We start from the raw sequence: 13,572 nt of genomic DNA on the forward strand, positions 1-13,572 counted from the left end.
TAGGAAATCAATTGGGTATGGTCGGGCTATTTATATACATACGTATATGCTGTGGCGATAGACGTAATGTCATTTGTACAGTGACCCGGCCAATCGTATGCAAAATTTAACCAAATACACGAATACCTTATGAATAGTCACAGCCACAGTTGGATTGCATTTCTCGCCTCTCGACAAGCTTTGAAAGCACTATAGCTGCAATTTTATTTAAATTTGTATGCTTCTTTTTATTAACATGTTTGAATATGAACATAATTTATACAGTTAATTTAAATACTTTGTGCAACGTCATATTAATTAAACTAATTGAGTGCCGTAATTTTAAAGACTTCATTAGCCGAAAAAGTGATGCAAAAATAATTCCGATCAAACTTAGAAGGAATCCTTGTAGAAGACGATGGAGAATCTTTAACCTGTCCGGACAAGAAAATATATATTTTATGTTGTGGATAATATATTCAGAGGTTACCTTTTTAGTCTCCTTAATCCAAGGGCAATGGACTCCGGAGTAGCTGCCTCCTTTCCTATAAACAAACGCATTCCCGGAAAAGCCTCTCGGAAGTACTCCTTCCATCTCAGACTAGTCATGTCGAAGGAGAACAGCTTCTGATCCTCCTCCGACATGGTTTTCCTCAACAGATCAGTGTTGCGGGTATCGTATTCGTAGGGCTTGTTTGTGAACGATAAAACTGAAATGATGGCGATGTGTATTTTTTGATACAACCTTACGAAGCGCGGATTCCGACCAAACAATCGCAGAGTCAGGTCAAATATATAAGCGGGCACAGAATGATAGAAGAAGAACGCCAACTTATAGAGGCGCATATTTGATGTGCACTGTAGGAACGGATACCACATCATTTTCACCAATGGGTAAAAGGTCCCGGGAGTCGTGAACATGCTTCACCAAATCACCATTCAGAAGATGGTTTCCCTTGACGGTACATATATTGTAGATCAGTGGGCTTTCCTTTGTTTTCATAGCGGTTTGCCATGCACAGGCAAGTGTTAAGTTAGCACAATAATCAACGGGAACACTATTCACATGGTTCTTCTTATCAAAGGGAGCAACGTGTAAAACTCCGGTAACCACTGCGGCTATCATGCCCATCTGTGACTGAAAGCTGTCAATCCATCCGGATACGGGCTCCTTGTAAGCCGCCATAACTGCGTTTTATATACCATTATTGTAAACCCCAAATAGTAACCATATTAACTTACTGACGCCAGGACGAAAAATGCAAACTGGTAAGCACCCCGCTTCCTTCAGGATCACATCCTCGGCCAGGGCTTTGGTAAAAGTGTACGTGTTTGGGAATGAACCAAGAAGTAGAGGTTTCATTTTGTCGAACAGTTCGACACTTAAAATCTCGCTCATGGCCAGAACTCTATCAGAGCTGCAGACGAGGTTCTCGGGATAGAAGCGTTCCTTGATATCGTTAATGACGCAGTTGGAGAAGGCTGTGGATATATGAACAAAAGATTCCAGGAGACACATTTCTTTGGCTAGTTCGAGCATTATCTTGGTGGCTCTTGTGTTGATGGCCAAAGCAACATGAAGCGGTTCATTAAATCTCACAGTTGCAGCTCCATGGATAACAATTTGCACCTCGGAGGCTAAAAGACTTCGATCATCCGGACAGATACCCAAATCCGGTTCACGGCAATCTCCTTCGAATGGGACATACACGCTCCATAGCATCTGGCTTTTCCTTTAGCAGGGCTTCGAAAATCTTACATATTTGATGTTATAAGCAGGGATCTGCCTTTGAAAACTTTTAGAATAACATACCGAGTTCGCACTCCAATTGGCCAAACGTTCCTCTATGGACAAATTCAGCGTTTACTCCTAATCATGGTATAGATGCGTTTTACATCCGTTGTCCTTAATAATTTCTCTATTATAGCTGGGACACAAAATTAAGAAAAAAAAGTAGGAATGAAAATTATCAATTTGTACACTAACCTTTTCCCAAGAACCCTGTACATCCTGTGAGAAAAACTGTCTTGTCTTTATAAAAAGCCTGAATATCTGAAACCATTTTTAATGAGTCTTTGCTTAACTAGAAACACTTATGAAAAAGTGTTCAGTTTATATACCCCCACATGCCTTCCTGCATTTACGCATAATTAACATGTTTATAATTTTAACAAGAAAAACAAAGGAAACGTAGGCGACGAAAGCACACAAGTGTTTTTGAAATATATTTTACCCATATTTGAATTTACAATCAAATCAGACACTTACTATTTCCGTTGTAATGCTTAACATGCTGGCAACATTTTTGTGTAACGAAAGATAAGACTTTTTCAGAGCATATTTTTAGGCGACTTCAAAAAAAAACATTTAAACAAATTTAAGAACTTAAATGAAGTCCCAAAACCTTTAAAATCAACAAAGTCTAAATTCGAGTTCCGCGACTGTGCTAACCATTTGGCTATCAGTCTTAATAATCTTTTATTTCCTATATACTATTTAACGAATACATTAATATGCTAGTAACCTTTAATATTATTTGTAGTTATAATGGAGGTCCTCTGATTACAAATCTGAAGTCCTTCACAGATAATTTTTCATGATAAAGTTAATTTTGCAATACGTTTCCGATTCTATAAAATGTTCTTTGTTGTGTGTTACTCGGTCTACAATATACCAATTAGTTGGAATAAGTTTTTAAAATCAGTTGGGGTATTTTAATGTGAAGGTGAACATTATCTCTACAGTTTTATGTTTATGAGGGAAATATAGACTTCAAGTGGAAAGTATTAAAATTGAAAAACATATTTTTATAAATAGTTAGGTTTATATATCGATTTTATTTTTTTTTTTTTAATTTTTAATTACAAATAACAGAGGGTAAGGCAGCTTAGATTTTTAGACAGTTAAAAGCCATACAAAACCACAATATTAAACTAAATGCTTTGCCAGCGACCACAGGGCAAATCCAGCTGCGGAGAATAGCGAGGAGGTGAAGACATAGTGAAGGATCTTAAGGCTGCGAATGGATATTAAGAATAAAAGTAAATAATAAATCTTATTTGAAAACTCACCGAATCCTTAGCTTCATACCCTTGGCAACTGATTCTGGAGTTGGCTTCTCTTTAGCAATGTAATGTCGCATTCCATACATGGCTATCTTGAAGTAATCGTCCCAATTCAGACGGGCCATATCGAAATCGTACAGGTTTCGGTCCTTTTCAGATAACGCTTCCCTTAGTTCGTTTGTGTTGGTCATGTCAAAGTTCCAAGTATTTGTGGTGAATGGAGCCAGGACAGTAATGTTCTTGTGAATCTTTCGATACAGATCCACTAGAATCGGTTTCCTGCCCTTGAGACGTAGCAATAGATCAACAAAATAACCCGGAAGGGTGTGTAAGAAAAAGGCAGCGAACGGAAAGAGTGATTTTGAGATGCACAGGACAAATGGATACCATATCATCTGGGTCAGTGGTATGACGTCGCGATAATAAATCGATGAACTGATAAAGCTGCCATAGCTCAGCTGATTATTCTCACTGGGCGCAAACGTGTAAATCGGTGGCGTTTTGAGTTTCCCATTTGCGACGGAATTCTCCGCTGTCTTCCAGGCACAGGCCAAAGTCAAGTTGACGCAAAAATCGGCTGGGACTATGCTCATCTTGGCATTGGGGTCCACTGTGGTGACCCGCATTACGCCACGAGCTGCGCCAAAGCAGAGGGCCAATGGTCCAAATAGATTGTCCACCCACCCATTCAGAGGCTCCTTGTAGGTGGACATTACTGGGAATATTTAAGTTGCAACTTTTGAAGATTAATCCCAATCTGGTGGACTTACTGATCGCTGGTCGAAAGATGCTCACGGGCAGGTTGCCCGCCTCCCGCAAGATTACGTCCTCTGCCAGGGCCTTCGTGTACGTATAGGTGTTGGGAAAGGATCCCATCAGGCTAGGGGACATTTTGTCCAGCAGTTCATTGCTTATCAGATCACCCAGAGCCAGAACTTTATCCGAACTGCAGTTTAGGTTTTCGGGATAGAATCGCTCTGCGACGTCAGATACCACACAGTTGGAATAGGCCGTGGATACGTGGACGTAGGACACCAGGTTGGTCATTTGCTTGGCCAGATTAAGCATAAGCCGAGTGGCCCGAGCGTTAATGGCTAGGGCTAAGTGCAAGGCTTCGTCGAATCGCACAGTAGCAGCTCCATGGATTACCACCTCAACCTCAGCGGCTAATATCCTTCGATCCGATTCACTTATTCCCAGATCTGGCTCCAGACAATCGCCAGCAATGGGGCAAACTCGCTGTAAGGCATCTGGTTTTGTCTTCAGAAGCACCTCAAACACCTTCAATATAGGAATGGACAGGTCACATCTGCATTTCTAGCCCTAACGATCACTCACCGGATCCTTTTCCCAGGTTAAGATGCGTTCTTGAATAGGTACTCCACGTTTGGGTCTGATCAGCGAGTAAATCCGATTAACCTCCGTAGTACGCAATAGTTTCTCAGTAATAACTGAAAAGCATAATCCATAAGGTCGTGAATTATCACGATTGTATTCCGTTTAATGTTTGTGTACCTTTTCCCAAAAATCCTGTCGCGCCTGTAAGGAAAACGGTTTTATTTCTAAAAAATCCTTGTATCCCGTTATCCATTTTGTTTCGAGTAAGGTACTTTGACGCTTCGCGAGCCACTGAACTGAAAAGTAATTCCAAACTAGCGGTTCTATTTATTTGGGACTCTATAAGTTACACCCTACAAAGGTCACGTTCAGCATATTCAAGGCAAACAATGGACTCCCGTTTTAGGGAGGAGCGCGTGATTTTACTGTTAGTCAAGGTATTGCAGAAGCTAATATAATAATTAAAAGTGTAAATTAAATATATTAGTAGGATTTTTAAATTAAACCCATTTTTTGATTACATTTTCATTTGAAACGAATTTGCATTGGTTAAAGAACTTAAATTCGAACGGCTTTCTCTAATACCGAATCCAAATCAGTTTATGAATAGGAACTGTATAATATAGTTTTGCATTTTTACATAACTGCAATCAGCGACTTAAGGTATCGAAGTATAAATATTTATCACTTAGGCAAGAAATATACATATGTAGTAATCGGTTATACGATTATACGCCATATAATCGTCAAATTATACTCGGCATACTGTTTAATCATTGTGCCGGTTTCTTTTATGGGTTCAAACTATGTAATACTATAGTACTTACTTTTGGTATTTTATAGTCAATTTATTTAATATCTCCCATTACAAGATGGTAGTTAACTGGCAGATAGGTTTGATCACATTTCAATTTTATGGTAATTGGCAGCAAAATTCCAGTGATCATAAGGGGAAAAAGAGGAACACAAAACATCTATATAATCGTATATATGTACACTCAATGTTCCCTTTTAAACTGGTATAAAAAGATATAAAAATAAAACACTTGTGTTACACTGATATATGTATATATTTGTTTAGTGAAGCATTTATAGGGTCTATAAAGTTTCTATAAAAATGTAAATCCGGAAGCGCCCTGTGTTAGTACGTAATTCACAAAACGAGCTTGACCAACGATAACACTGCGAGTCCGGCCAGACAACAAAGGAAGAACTGTAGTATATGATGGAGCAGTTTTAACCTAGAGAGATAATCTAATTATATATGATAAAAAGATAGATTATTGGATAAATACCGCTGGATCAGCTTCATGCCTTGAGCTATTGATTCCGGAGTGGGTGGCTCCTTTCCCAGATATTGCCTCATACCGCGAAGAGCACATAGGAAGTACTCCTTCCAGTTCAAGTTGGCCATGTCAAAGTAGTACAAACTTCGATCCACCTCCGACATTGACTCTCTTAATTGATCCGTGTTCCGCATGTCAAACTGCCAGCTTTTGCAAGCAAAAGGCCCCAATATGCCCAGTGTTTTGTGTATTTTCTGGTAGACCCTAACCAGTCGCGGTTTTCTTCCACTCATCCAAAGAGCCAAGTCAAAGAAGTAGGCTGGCAGAGTGTGATAGAAGAAAGCTGCAAAAGGATAAAGCCATGGCAGTGTGATGCAGTGAATAAAAGGATACCATATCATTTTCGTTAGCGGGCAATAGGATCTTCCGTCGAGAGCGTGTCGAATGAATTCTCCATGGGTGATTTTGTTTTCCCTCTTTGGAGCCAGTTGGTAGATGACGTGGTTCTCCTGTGACTTATTTGCCCTCCCACCCTCGATGGTTTTCCAAGTGCAGGCCAGTGCCATGTTGGCACAGTAGTCAACCGGTACCAGACTCGCTTCGGCTTTGTCATCGATGGTTGCTATGCGCAGCACCCCGCGGGCAACTCCAAAAAGAATGGCCATTGGTCCGTACATGTTGTCAATCCAGCCAGAGATGGGCTCCTTGTGGGCCGCAATGACTAGGTTATAGTAAGCCATTTACTTAAAAAATAATAGAAAATTATTTGATACTTACTGACTGCTGGCCGAAAAATGCAAAGCGGTAAGCCACCAGCTTCCTTTAGGATTACATCCTCGGCCAGGGCTTTGGTGTAGGTGTAAGTGTTAGGAAATGATCCAAGGAGGGAAGGTTCCATGTTATCCAGCAGTTCGTCACTCATTAGCTCACTTATGGCTAGAACCTTATCCGCACTACAGTTCAGGTGGTCTGGGTAGAAACTCTCCTTGATATCGTAAATAATGCAATTGGAGAAGGCTGTGGAAATATAAACAAACGCTTCTAGCTGCTTCATTTCCCTCGCCAACTGAATCATTAGCTGGGTGGCCCTTGTGTTGATGGCCAGAGCCACATGAAGAGGTTCATTAAATCTTACGGTGGCTGCTCCATGGATGACAATTTGCACCTCGGAGGCCAAAAGCCTTCGATCGTTATCGGCAATACCCAAATCGGATTCCAGACAATCTCCAGCGATGGGCCAAACCCTTTGAAGGGCCTCCGGCTTGGACTTGAGCAGCAGTTCAAAAACCTTTTCTCAATTTTATAAGTAAGTTGCAGCTTCAATTTTTCTATCGCTTCACTTACCGCGTCCTTTGACCATGTGTTAATCCGCTTTTCTATCTCAATTCCCTTCTTTGGTCTGATCAGTACATAGATTCGTTTTACCTCCGTGGTCCTCAAAAGTTTCTCAATAATAACTTAAAAATAGGCAAAATTTAATTTAAATTTTTTCACTTTAAATTGCTTTCATCTTTCATATTTAGTAAGTTGGACAAATACCTTTTCCCAAAAAACCCGTTGCTCCAGTTAAAAAAACCGTTTTGGACCGGAAACATCTCTGAATATCGGTGTCCATTTCACTTAGTAAAATCCAAAAGTAATGTTTACACTTTAACGTTGCGGAAAAGAGTCCATGCGATTGATATATATACGTTGATCGTGTTTAACACAGTGTAGCTATAATGTAAATCACCTTGAATTTACTGCCGATATTTATACAAAATTTACGTTCGTTCGGTGAACCAAAGACCCAGGGCTGGTAATTACGAATAATATGGAACTTATTTACGAATTTAGTTAACAAATTTAATTTAAGTTCAAGCAAAGGCTAGGAAAAAACAATGTAGCTGATATCTACTTAAATAAATTGACTCATTTTAATTTATTGCTGCATCCCTGTTTTGTTTTTATAAATTAATTTTTTATTTTCCAATAACTCTAGTATAGCTGATTTGCCAACCAAATGCGATCGGAAGAAGGTCTAAGTACGGCACGTACATAAATTAAACGATGTTTATCTGTAGTATATCTAATAGTTAAATTACTAGTCGCCACCCAGCATGTGCTTTAATAATAATCTTGCTGACCTGACTCTATTACAAAAGCGTTGGACATTTTACTTTATTGAAATATTTCTTTAATGAATCACATTTATATTGAAATATTTCAACTTGGACGATAGGAGATGCAACACTTTTGAGACATTTTTAGATATAGTCGACTGTAATTGAATAATCAACCCAAATGCTAAAAATGCATTGAGAACTACATAATGGTATATTTATCTTCAGGCAATGACTTTTATTCTTATTTTATTTGAGTTTCACAAATATATTATTTTTAATTGTTTAAATCTATATTTCTTTACTTAATAAGTAAGTTTAGTAGTCCTATTTATCTAATATCCTTTTATCTGTTAAGTTCTTCTTAACAAATGCAGCGAAAATGTATGTTTACTCCATAAATAAAATAAAAAAAAGTTATATTAAAAAAGTATCCTTAAATAATTTTTTTTAAATTTAAGTACGGTTAAAATAGAATTATTTTATTTTATTACATATTTCATGCAAAAGTAAATACGCAAATTAAACAAAGTTTTGTCGCGTTGAAGCGTAAACTATCGTTTAGCAAAAGCTCGACAGGATTCCATCGCTAATTCGATATATCGATAATTATCTGGCACAAACAGCTGTCCCGTTGTATAATTTTTGATGTGAGGAAATGGCATGCGCCAGAAAATTACTTTTCCGCGTTTTCCTAAATAACTCCTTGACGGCGAACCGCACCATTACCATGTCAGCTGCACGCCGCGCCGAGGAGGCCATCGATAAGCTGAAGGAGGAGAATCCCTACTACTCTAAGTACGCGGGCAAGATTGCCAAGTTGCAGCAGACGTCGGCGGAGGAGTTTTTGGATCGCGTGGAACGTGTGGTGAATCCCATCAAGGATGGCAAAAGTCAAGCTAGGTGAGATAAAATATCACTGAGAATGTATCGCTGGTCAACTTGTCCTAATTTCAGGACTTACTCCGAGCTGCTCAGTCCCAAGCAAAATCTACAAGCTGAGCAGGCGGCTGAAATACCCCACAAGAAGCTCACCGACATAATGAAGCTAGATCTAATTGCCGACAAAAGCGCCGAGGAGGTCTCGCAGATCTGGCTGGAATACCATAAGACAAAGGAAGTCTTGGCAGCCACTTTATCCACCACTCAGTACGAAAACCTGATGTCGCGAGCTAAGAAACATCCCGTCTTTTTGTTGCCACTGCCCCGCAGTGAGGGCTTCGAGTTCGTTATGTTGCAATTCGCTGCCAACGCCGTGCACTTTACCCCGCTTCTGGCTTATCAAGTTCACCACGAGAACGCTCCCGAGTGTCTCACTCTCGTCCACTATACTGATGTTAAGGACAAGGGAGTAGTCCTGATGCGCGGAGAATACGACACTAAGGTCCTAACAGCCCAGGAGGCTCAATGCCTGGCTAATGAGCTCCAAATGTTCTACCTAAAACCTGACGAGGGAAAATTGAAACTGTTGGAAACCTTTACCCGCAAACCTGACGAATTCAAGCACATGGATCTGATCAAGGAAGTAGAGAACATACAATTGGTCTAAGCCTTGCGATTGAAGTCAAAATAAAACATTCAAAGCACGACCGTTATACATTACAAAAGAAAACGTTGCAAATCCTAAATTTTAAATCTACGAAGAGGACATGGAACACTTTGATATTGTAATGGAGGAGATCGGTAAATGACCCAATGCCAACACCCCATTTGCATGCATATGGATAGATCTCTCCCACAGGTTTCGGGAGTGTCCACCTATTTGCGACAATTGCGCTTGGCCTCGTGCAGATGCTCACCATCCACGAAACTATGGGCATGGGCGTCATTGGCCCGGCCGCTGTATGCGATCTGAAAATGAATCAGCCGCAGTTAGCTTCCCTTATGGGGGCCGGCTTTATGGGCATTATATGCTCTTCCTACTTCTGGGGCTACATCACCGACAAGAAGGGTCGGCGCTGGATTCTTTTGCGAACGATTGTTGTAAGCAGTTTGTGTTCAGTTGCCTCCATGTTTACAATCAGTTTCACAAGCTTCTTTGTAATGCGCTTCATCACGTGTATTTTGTAAGTATTAAAGTTGTGCTTGAAATTTTCAGATCAGAAATCAAAGGGTAAGTTAAGTGAGTTGACAAATTTATCCCCCGATCAGTGTGGCCGGTCCTAGTTTCGTGGCACCTACCTATCTTAGTGAGTTCTGCTCTAATCGGATCTTGGCCCGTACAGTCACTCACATGTACATGTTCACCGGCTTCGCCATGCTCTCAGTACCGGCGTGGGCAACGCTCTTTCTGAGCTCGAACTTAATAGAGTTTGAGGTGGAGTTGGTGGGCACGCTGACACTGAGACCCTGGCGAGTTTTGGGATGTATATACATACTGCCGGGCGTTTTCGCGTTTTGTCTGCTGCTAATCTTGCCGGAGAGCCCAAAATTTCTGTTTATGATTGGCGACACAAAGAGAGGTTTGGCTACTATGGAATGGATATCTCGCAAGAACACCGGGAAATCTCTGACCGAAGAGCAGGTAGACCATTTGCTCTCATACCAGGAGAACGCTCAGGTTAGACGGTCGAAGGGCAGTCACAACTTCCTTCGATCGATGCTCAATGATGCGATGCCCCTTGTTCGAAAACCATTCGTGGGCTACTTCCTTTGCGTCTGCTTGGTTATGTTTATCCTAGGTCTATTGTGAGCGTTATAGGTGCCTTAAGTATTTCCCCTTATTTATTTTACAAATTCGCAGGGCCAACGGACTAGGTATTTGGTACACTGCTATGCGGAACCGTTGCAATATGAGGCAGGGGAACACAAAGGGCATGAGCTTCTGCCGGCTACTCTTTGTTCCAGAAACAGGTCTGTTGTTGGAAACTGAAGCCGATTTTGAAGCGGTAATTGGAATCTATATCTCTTTTAATATTTTTGTTATGAAGTTTGAAATTTCTTCATTCTTGGATAGGTCTGCAACGACTCCTTCAAGGGCTTCAATGACTCCTTTATTTTGGGAATAGTCTACGTCGTGATGTACAACTTCTGCTGGTTGTCGCTCTTCCAAGTTCACAGAAAGGTTATGTTTGTCTTTTCCCTTGTGGCCTCCACTACATTTGGCATTTTGCTGATCTTTGTCACTAATACCTGGATTCAACTATTTTCTTTGGTGTTTCTGCTGTCTTTTCCCGGCGTTATAGTTGGTTTGCTAGGTGGATCCCTATTGGGTTTTGTGCCTACCTTCATGCGAGCCAAAGCAATGTGCATTGTCCTTATGTGGTGTAGATGTGGGGCGGCGGTTGGCGCTGTCCTGGTCGGCTTCAACATGCAGTTTAGTTGCGAAATGTTTCTGTTAGCTATCGCAATACTTCCTTTGAGTAAGCACCAATAATAATGATTATTATTAGTACCTTACAAATCTAATTAAAATAATTCACAGTTGCCGCTTGTATGGAGGGGTATTTGCCATTGTAATTTCGAAATGAGATTTAAACTTTATTAATTTCGATGTATTTTTCATACTATAAAAATATGCGAAGTTCGTAATTTATTTAAACAACCTCACCAAGCTTTTTCTCACGCATTTGACTTGCCTACTTATGGGCCTTAATTAAAATTTACTCCCAAAAGTGGGCAATATCTTATTTATATCTTCTTAGTTTATACCTTGTCATAGTATACTTTTCGTAGAAATAAAATGTGTATACAAAAGACTGTTATATCGGCTTACAAATCATAGGGAGACCGAGTTTATGAAACGATTCAGACTTTTGCCTTAGTAACATTAGGCATATATATTTTTAAATATGAATTCTAATTTTTCCTGCATCACCTACTTTTATATATAATTTAATTTATATTTGTTAAGCCAAGCGGTTATAAATTTTTTTTGACCGCGACTTATCGCTTATCAAAAGTTTAACGCGTTTCCATCTCTACAAAGACTTATCGATAACTATTTATCTGGAGAAATGGCGGCCAAAAATTGGTTTTCCACATTACATTACACATCTTGTCGAAAAATTACATTTCAATCGCAAGCAAGGAGTCCCGAAATTCTGTTAAAGATGGCCGCGGAAAGACCAGGTAAGACAATAACTTCTTTAAAATACAAATTTAAATAAAATTTTAAATTGCAGCAAGTGGTGAACGTTGTGAAAAGCAAACATTATACACTTTCCGCATTTAGCTTAGTACCGGAAGCTAAGAGACGTTCGTAAAGTATTTTTATTGATTAATTATTAAAAGTGTTACATCTATAATTTAAGTTCTGATATAAAAAGAAATTTACTTGAATTATCAAAATTTTTTGCTTAGAATTCTTAAACAAATTTTGTAAACCTTTTTAGTTTTAGGAATTCCTTTCTAAAATCTACATTCCATGTAAGATATAAAAATATATATTCTTTATTTAGAATCATTTAATTATTTTTAACTTTACAAGGGTTTACAGGGGTAAATATACTCATCAACGACAAATTCTGTCGATCAAGAATCGTTTGCTGGAATGTTTAGCGAGTGAGCCACTTGTCATTGCTCTGGTTCCAGATCAGAGTATCCTCGTTGGGCTGTGGATCACCGGGCGCGATCAAGGTCCAGGTCTGTGTCATCGGATTATAAGCAAAGTTCTTGGAATTCGGTGGTGGAGGAGGTGCGGTCTGCGTCACAACTGGTGGACGCGTTATGGGTACGATATTCGGTTTGGCGACAGCAGATCCCACTCTTTGGTCGTTGCTGATGTATTCAACCTGTGACTTCGGATTCGGGTTTTCCCATTGAGCACCCAACAATAAGACGGGGCAGAGAAGAAACACAAGAGCTGCGAAAACCGTGTTCATCGGAAAGTGATTACTTATGTATATACCGGTTATACACCGAGTCTTTGTTTCCAAGACTTACTGCAAATATAGACCATTTTTCCGAAATAAGTTTTACAAAGACCCAGTGAAAATAATAACTTATATTTTGATTCTACAGCGCAGCAGGCAAACAGACAAACAAGCTGATAACTACTAACTGAGAGCTCGAGATTTAGATTGGGTCGGGGCATATGCCTTAAATAAGATGTATGTATTCATGTATTTGTGTTTATTAGCTGATGTCATCGATCAGTGGTGTATATGTAGGATTGAGTAATGTAATATATAGATAAGCTGCTAGATGCTGATGATGATCCTCTGGACTATGTTTAACAAATTCCTTTATGCACTTGCTGGATTCCTGTAAGGAAATGATGTATAATTTTAACAAAAGCTCCCAAGAGTTATAAGTTTTAGAATTTCTCACTTAGGCCACAGTTCAAGGCGCAGTTGAATCTGTTTTCATTGTAGTAGTTTACATTATCACTGCCACAGATTGGATTATACTCGCTGGTCGCCGGACAAGACTGGAAGCAGGCATAATAGCGCGGGGACTGTGTTGTTGGTCGAGCGGTGGTAGTCGTAGTCGAGCTTGCTCCACCGTCTTGAGTTATCGGAGGCTGACTTGGTTGCTCAGGACGGAACCAGGGGTTTTCCCATGGCTCTCCAAATTGATTTCCGTTGTTGAATTGGGGATAACTGTGCGCAATCCCAATTGATAGTAGAAAAAAACCTAAAACTGTGACGTTAGTAAATGTCAAAGATTTCGAGGACATCACAATCTACCAATTATCACAAAGCGATCCATATCAGTTGAGCCTGCTGCTTCCCTTCCGCTTGAAAAACAAGTCAAGTCTGAGGCCACCGAAACCCCAATGTCGACTATTTATAGGCCAGCTCTCTACCCGATTATTGCGATTGATTCTTCATTACTTTTATGCACCTCCCCCTCCCGTT

General features: G+C 39.9%; 6 protein-coding genes and 1 pseudogene across 6 annotated transcripts; 2 read left to right on the forward strand and 5 right to left on the reverse strand.

Annotated features, from left to right (window-relative positions):
- Positions 1-201: 201 nt before the first annotated feature.
- On the reverse strand, positions 202-2,061 carry LOC108111470 (annotated as a pseudogene).
- A 736-nt stretch (positions 2,062-2,797) lies between these two features.
- On the reverse strand, positions 2,798-4,689 carry LOC108111531 (fatty acyl-CoA reductase wat). Its single transcript, XM_041819521.1, has 5 exons — positions 4,561-4,689; positions 4,384-4,496; positions 3,816-4,326; positions 3,052-3,760; positions 2,798-2,996 (listed from the first exon to the last, which is right to left on the reverse strand). The coding sequence occupies exons 1-5, from the start codon at positions 4,634-4,636 to the stop codon at positions 2,909-2,911; spliced, it is 1,497 nt and encodes a 498-aa protein (XP_041675455.1). The 5' UTR covers positions 4,637-4,689; the 3' UTR covers positions 2,798-2,908.
- Positions 4,690-5,434: 745 nt separating this feature from the next.
- LOC108111537 (fatty acyl-CoA reductase wat) lies at positions 5,435-7,405 on the reverse strand. The gene is made up of 5 exons (XM_017221061.2): positions 7,209-7,405; positions 7,014-7,126; positions 6,447-6,957; positions 5,679-6,390; positions 5,435-5,624 (listed from the first exon to the last, which is right to left on the reverse strand). Exons 1-5 carry the CDS (start codon positions 7,282-7,284, stop codon positions 5,537-5,539), a joined length of 1,500 nt encoding a protein of 499 aa, XP_017076550.2. The 5' UTR covers positions 7,285-7,405; the 3' UTR covers positions 5,435-5,536.
- A 989-nt stretch (positions 7,406-8,394) lies between these two features.
- Positions 8,395-9,357, forward strand: LOC108111533 (ATP synthase mitochondrial F1 complex assembly factor 1). Its single transcript, XM_017221056.2, has 2 exons — positions 8,395-8,674; positions 8,729-9,357. Exons 1-2 carry the CDS (start codon positions 8,430-8,432, stop codon positions 9,318-9,320), a joined length of 837 nt encoding a protein of 278 aa, XP_017076545.1. The 5' UTR covers positions 8,395-8,429; the 3' UTR covers positions 9,321-9,357.
- Positions 9,317-11,147, forward strand: LOC108105252 (synaptic vesicle glycoprotein 2C-like). Its single transcript, XM_041819496.1, has 5 exons — positions 9,317-9,454; positions 9,513-9,837; positions 9,923-10,459; positions 10,515-10,659; positions 10,728-11,147. The coding sequence occupies exons 1-5, from the start codon at positions 9,421-9,423 to the stop codon at positions 11,145-11,147; spliced, it is 1,461 nt and encodes a 486-aa protein (XP_041675430.1). The 5' UTR covers positions 9,317-9,420.
- A 993-nt stretch (positions 11,148-12,140) lies between these two features.
- LOC108105268 lies at positions 12,141-12,806 on the reverse strand. Its single transcript, XM_017211748.2, has 2 exons — positions 12,656-12,806; positions 12,141-12,575 (listed from the first exon to the last, which is right to left on the reverse strand). The coding sequence occupies exons 1-2, from the start codon at positions 12,804-12,806 to the stop codon at positions 12,268-12,270; spliced, it is 459 nt and encodes a 152-aa protein (XP_017067237.2). The 3' UTR covers positions 12,141-12,267.
- Positions 12,807-12,829: 23 nt separating this feature from the next.
- On the reverse strand, positions 12,830-13,517 carry LOC108105269. The gene is made up of 3 exons (XM_017211749.2): positions 13,402-13,517; positions 13,043-13,348; positions 12,830-12,976 (listed from the first exon to the last, which is right to left on the reverse strand). Exons 1-3 carry the CDS (start codon positions 13,421-13,423, stop codon positions 12,945-12,947), a joined length of 360 nt encoding a protein of 119 aa, XP_017067238.2. The 5' UTR covers positions 13,424-13,517; the 3' UTR covers positions 12,830-12,944.
- Between the last annotated feature and the right edge of the window lie 55 nt (positions 13,518-13,572).

Source organism: Drosophila eugracilis, unplaced genomic scaffold (genome assembly GCF_018153835.1).
Source record: "Drosophila eugracilis isolate 14026-0451.02 unplaced genomic scaffold, ASM1815383v1 contig_75, whole genome shotgun sequence".
In the NCBI taxonomy this organism is placed as follows: Eukaryota; Metazoa; Arthropoda; class Insecta; order Diptera; family Drosophilidae; genus Drosophila; species Drosophila eugracilis.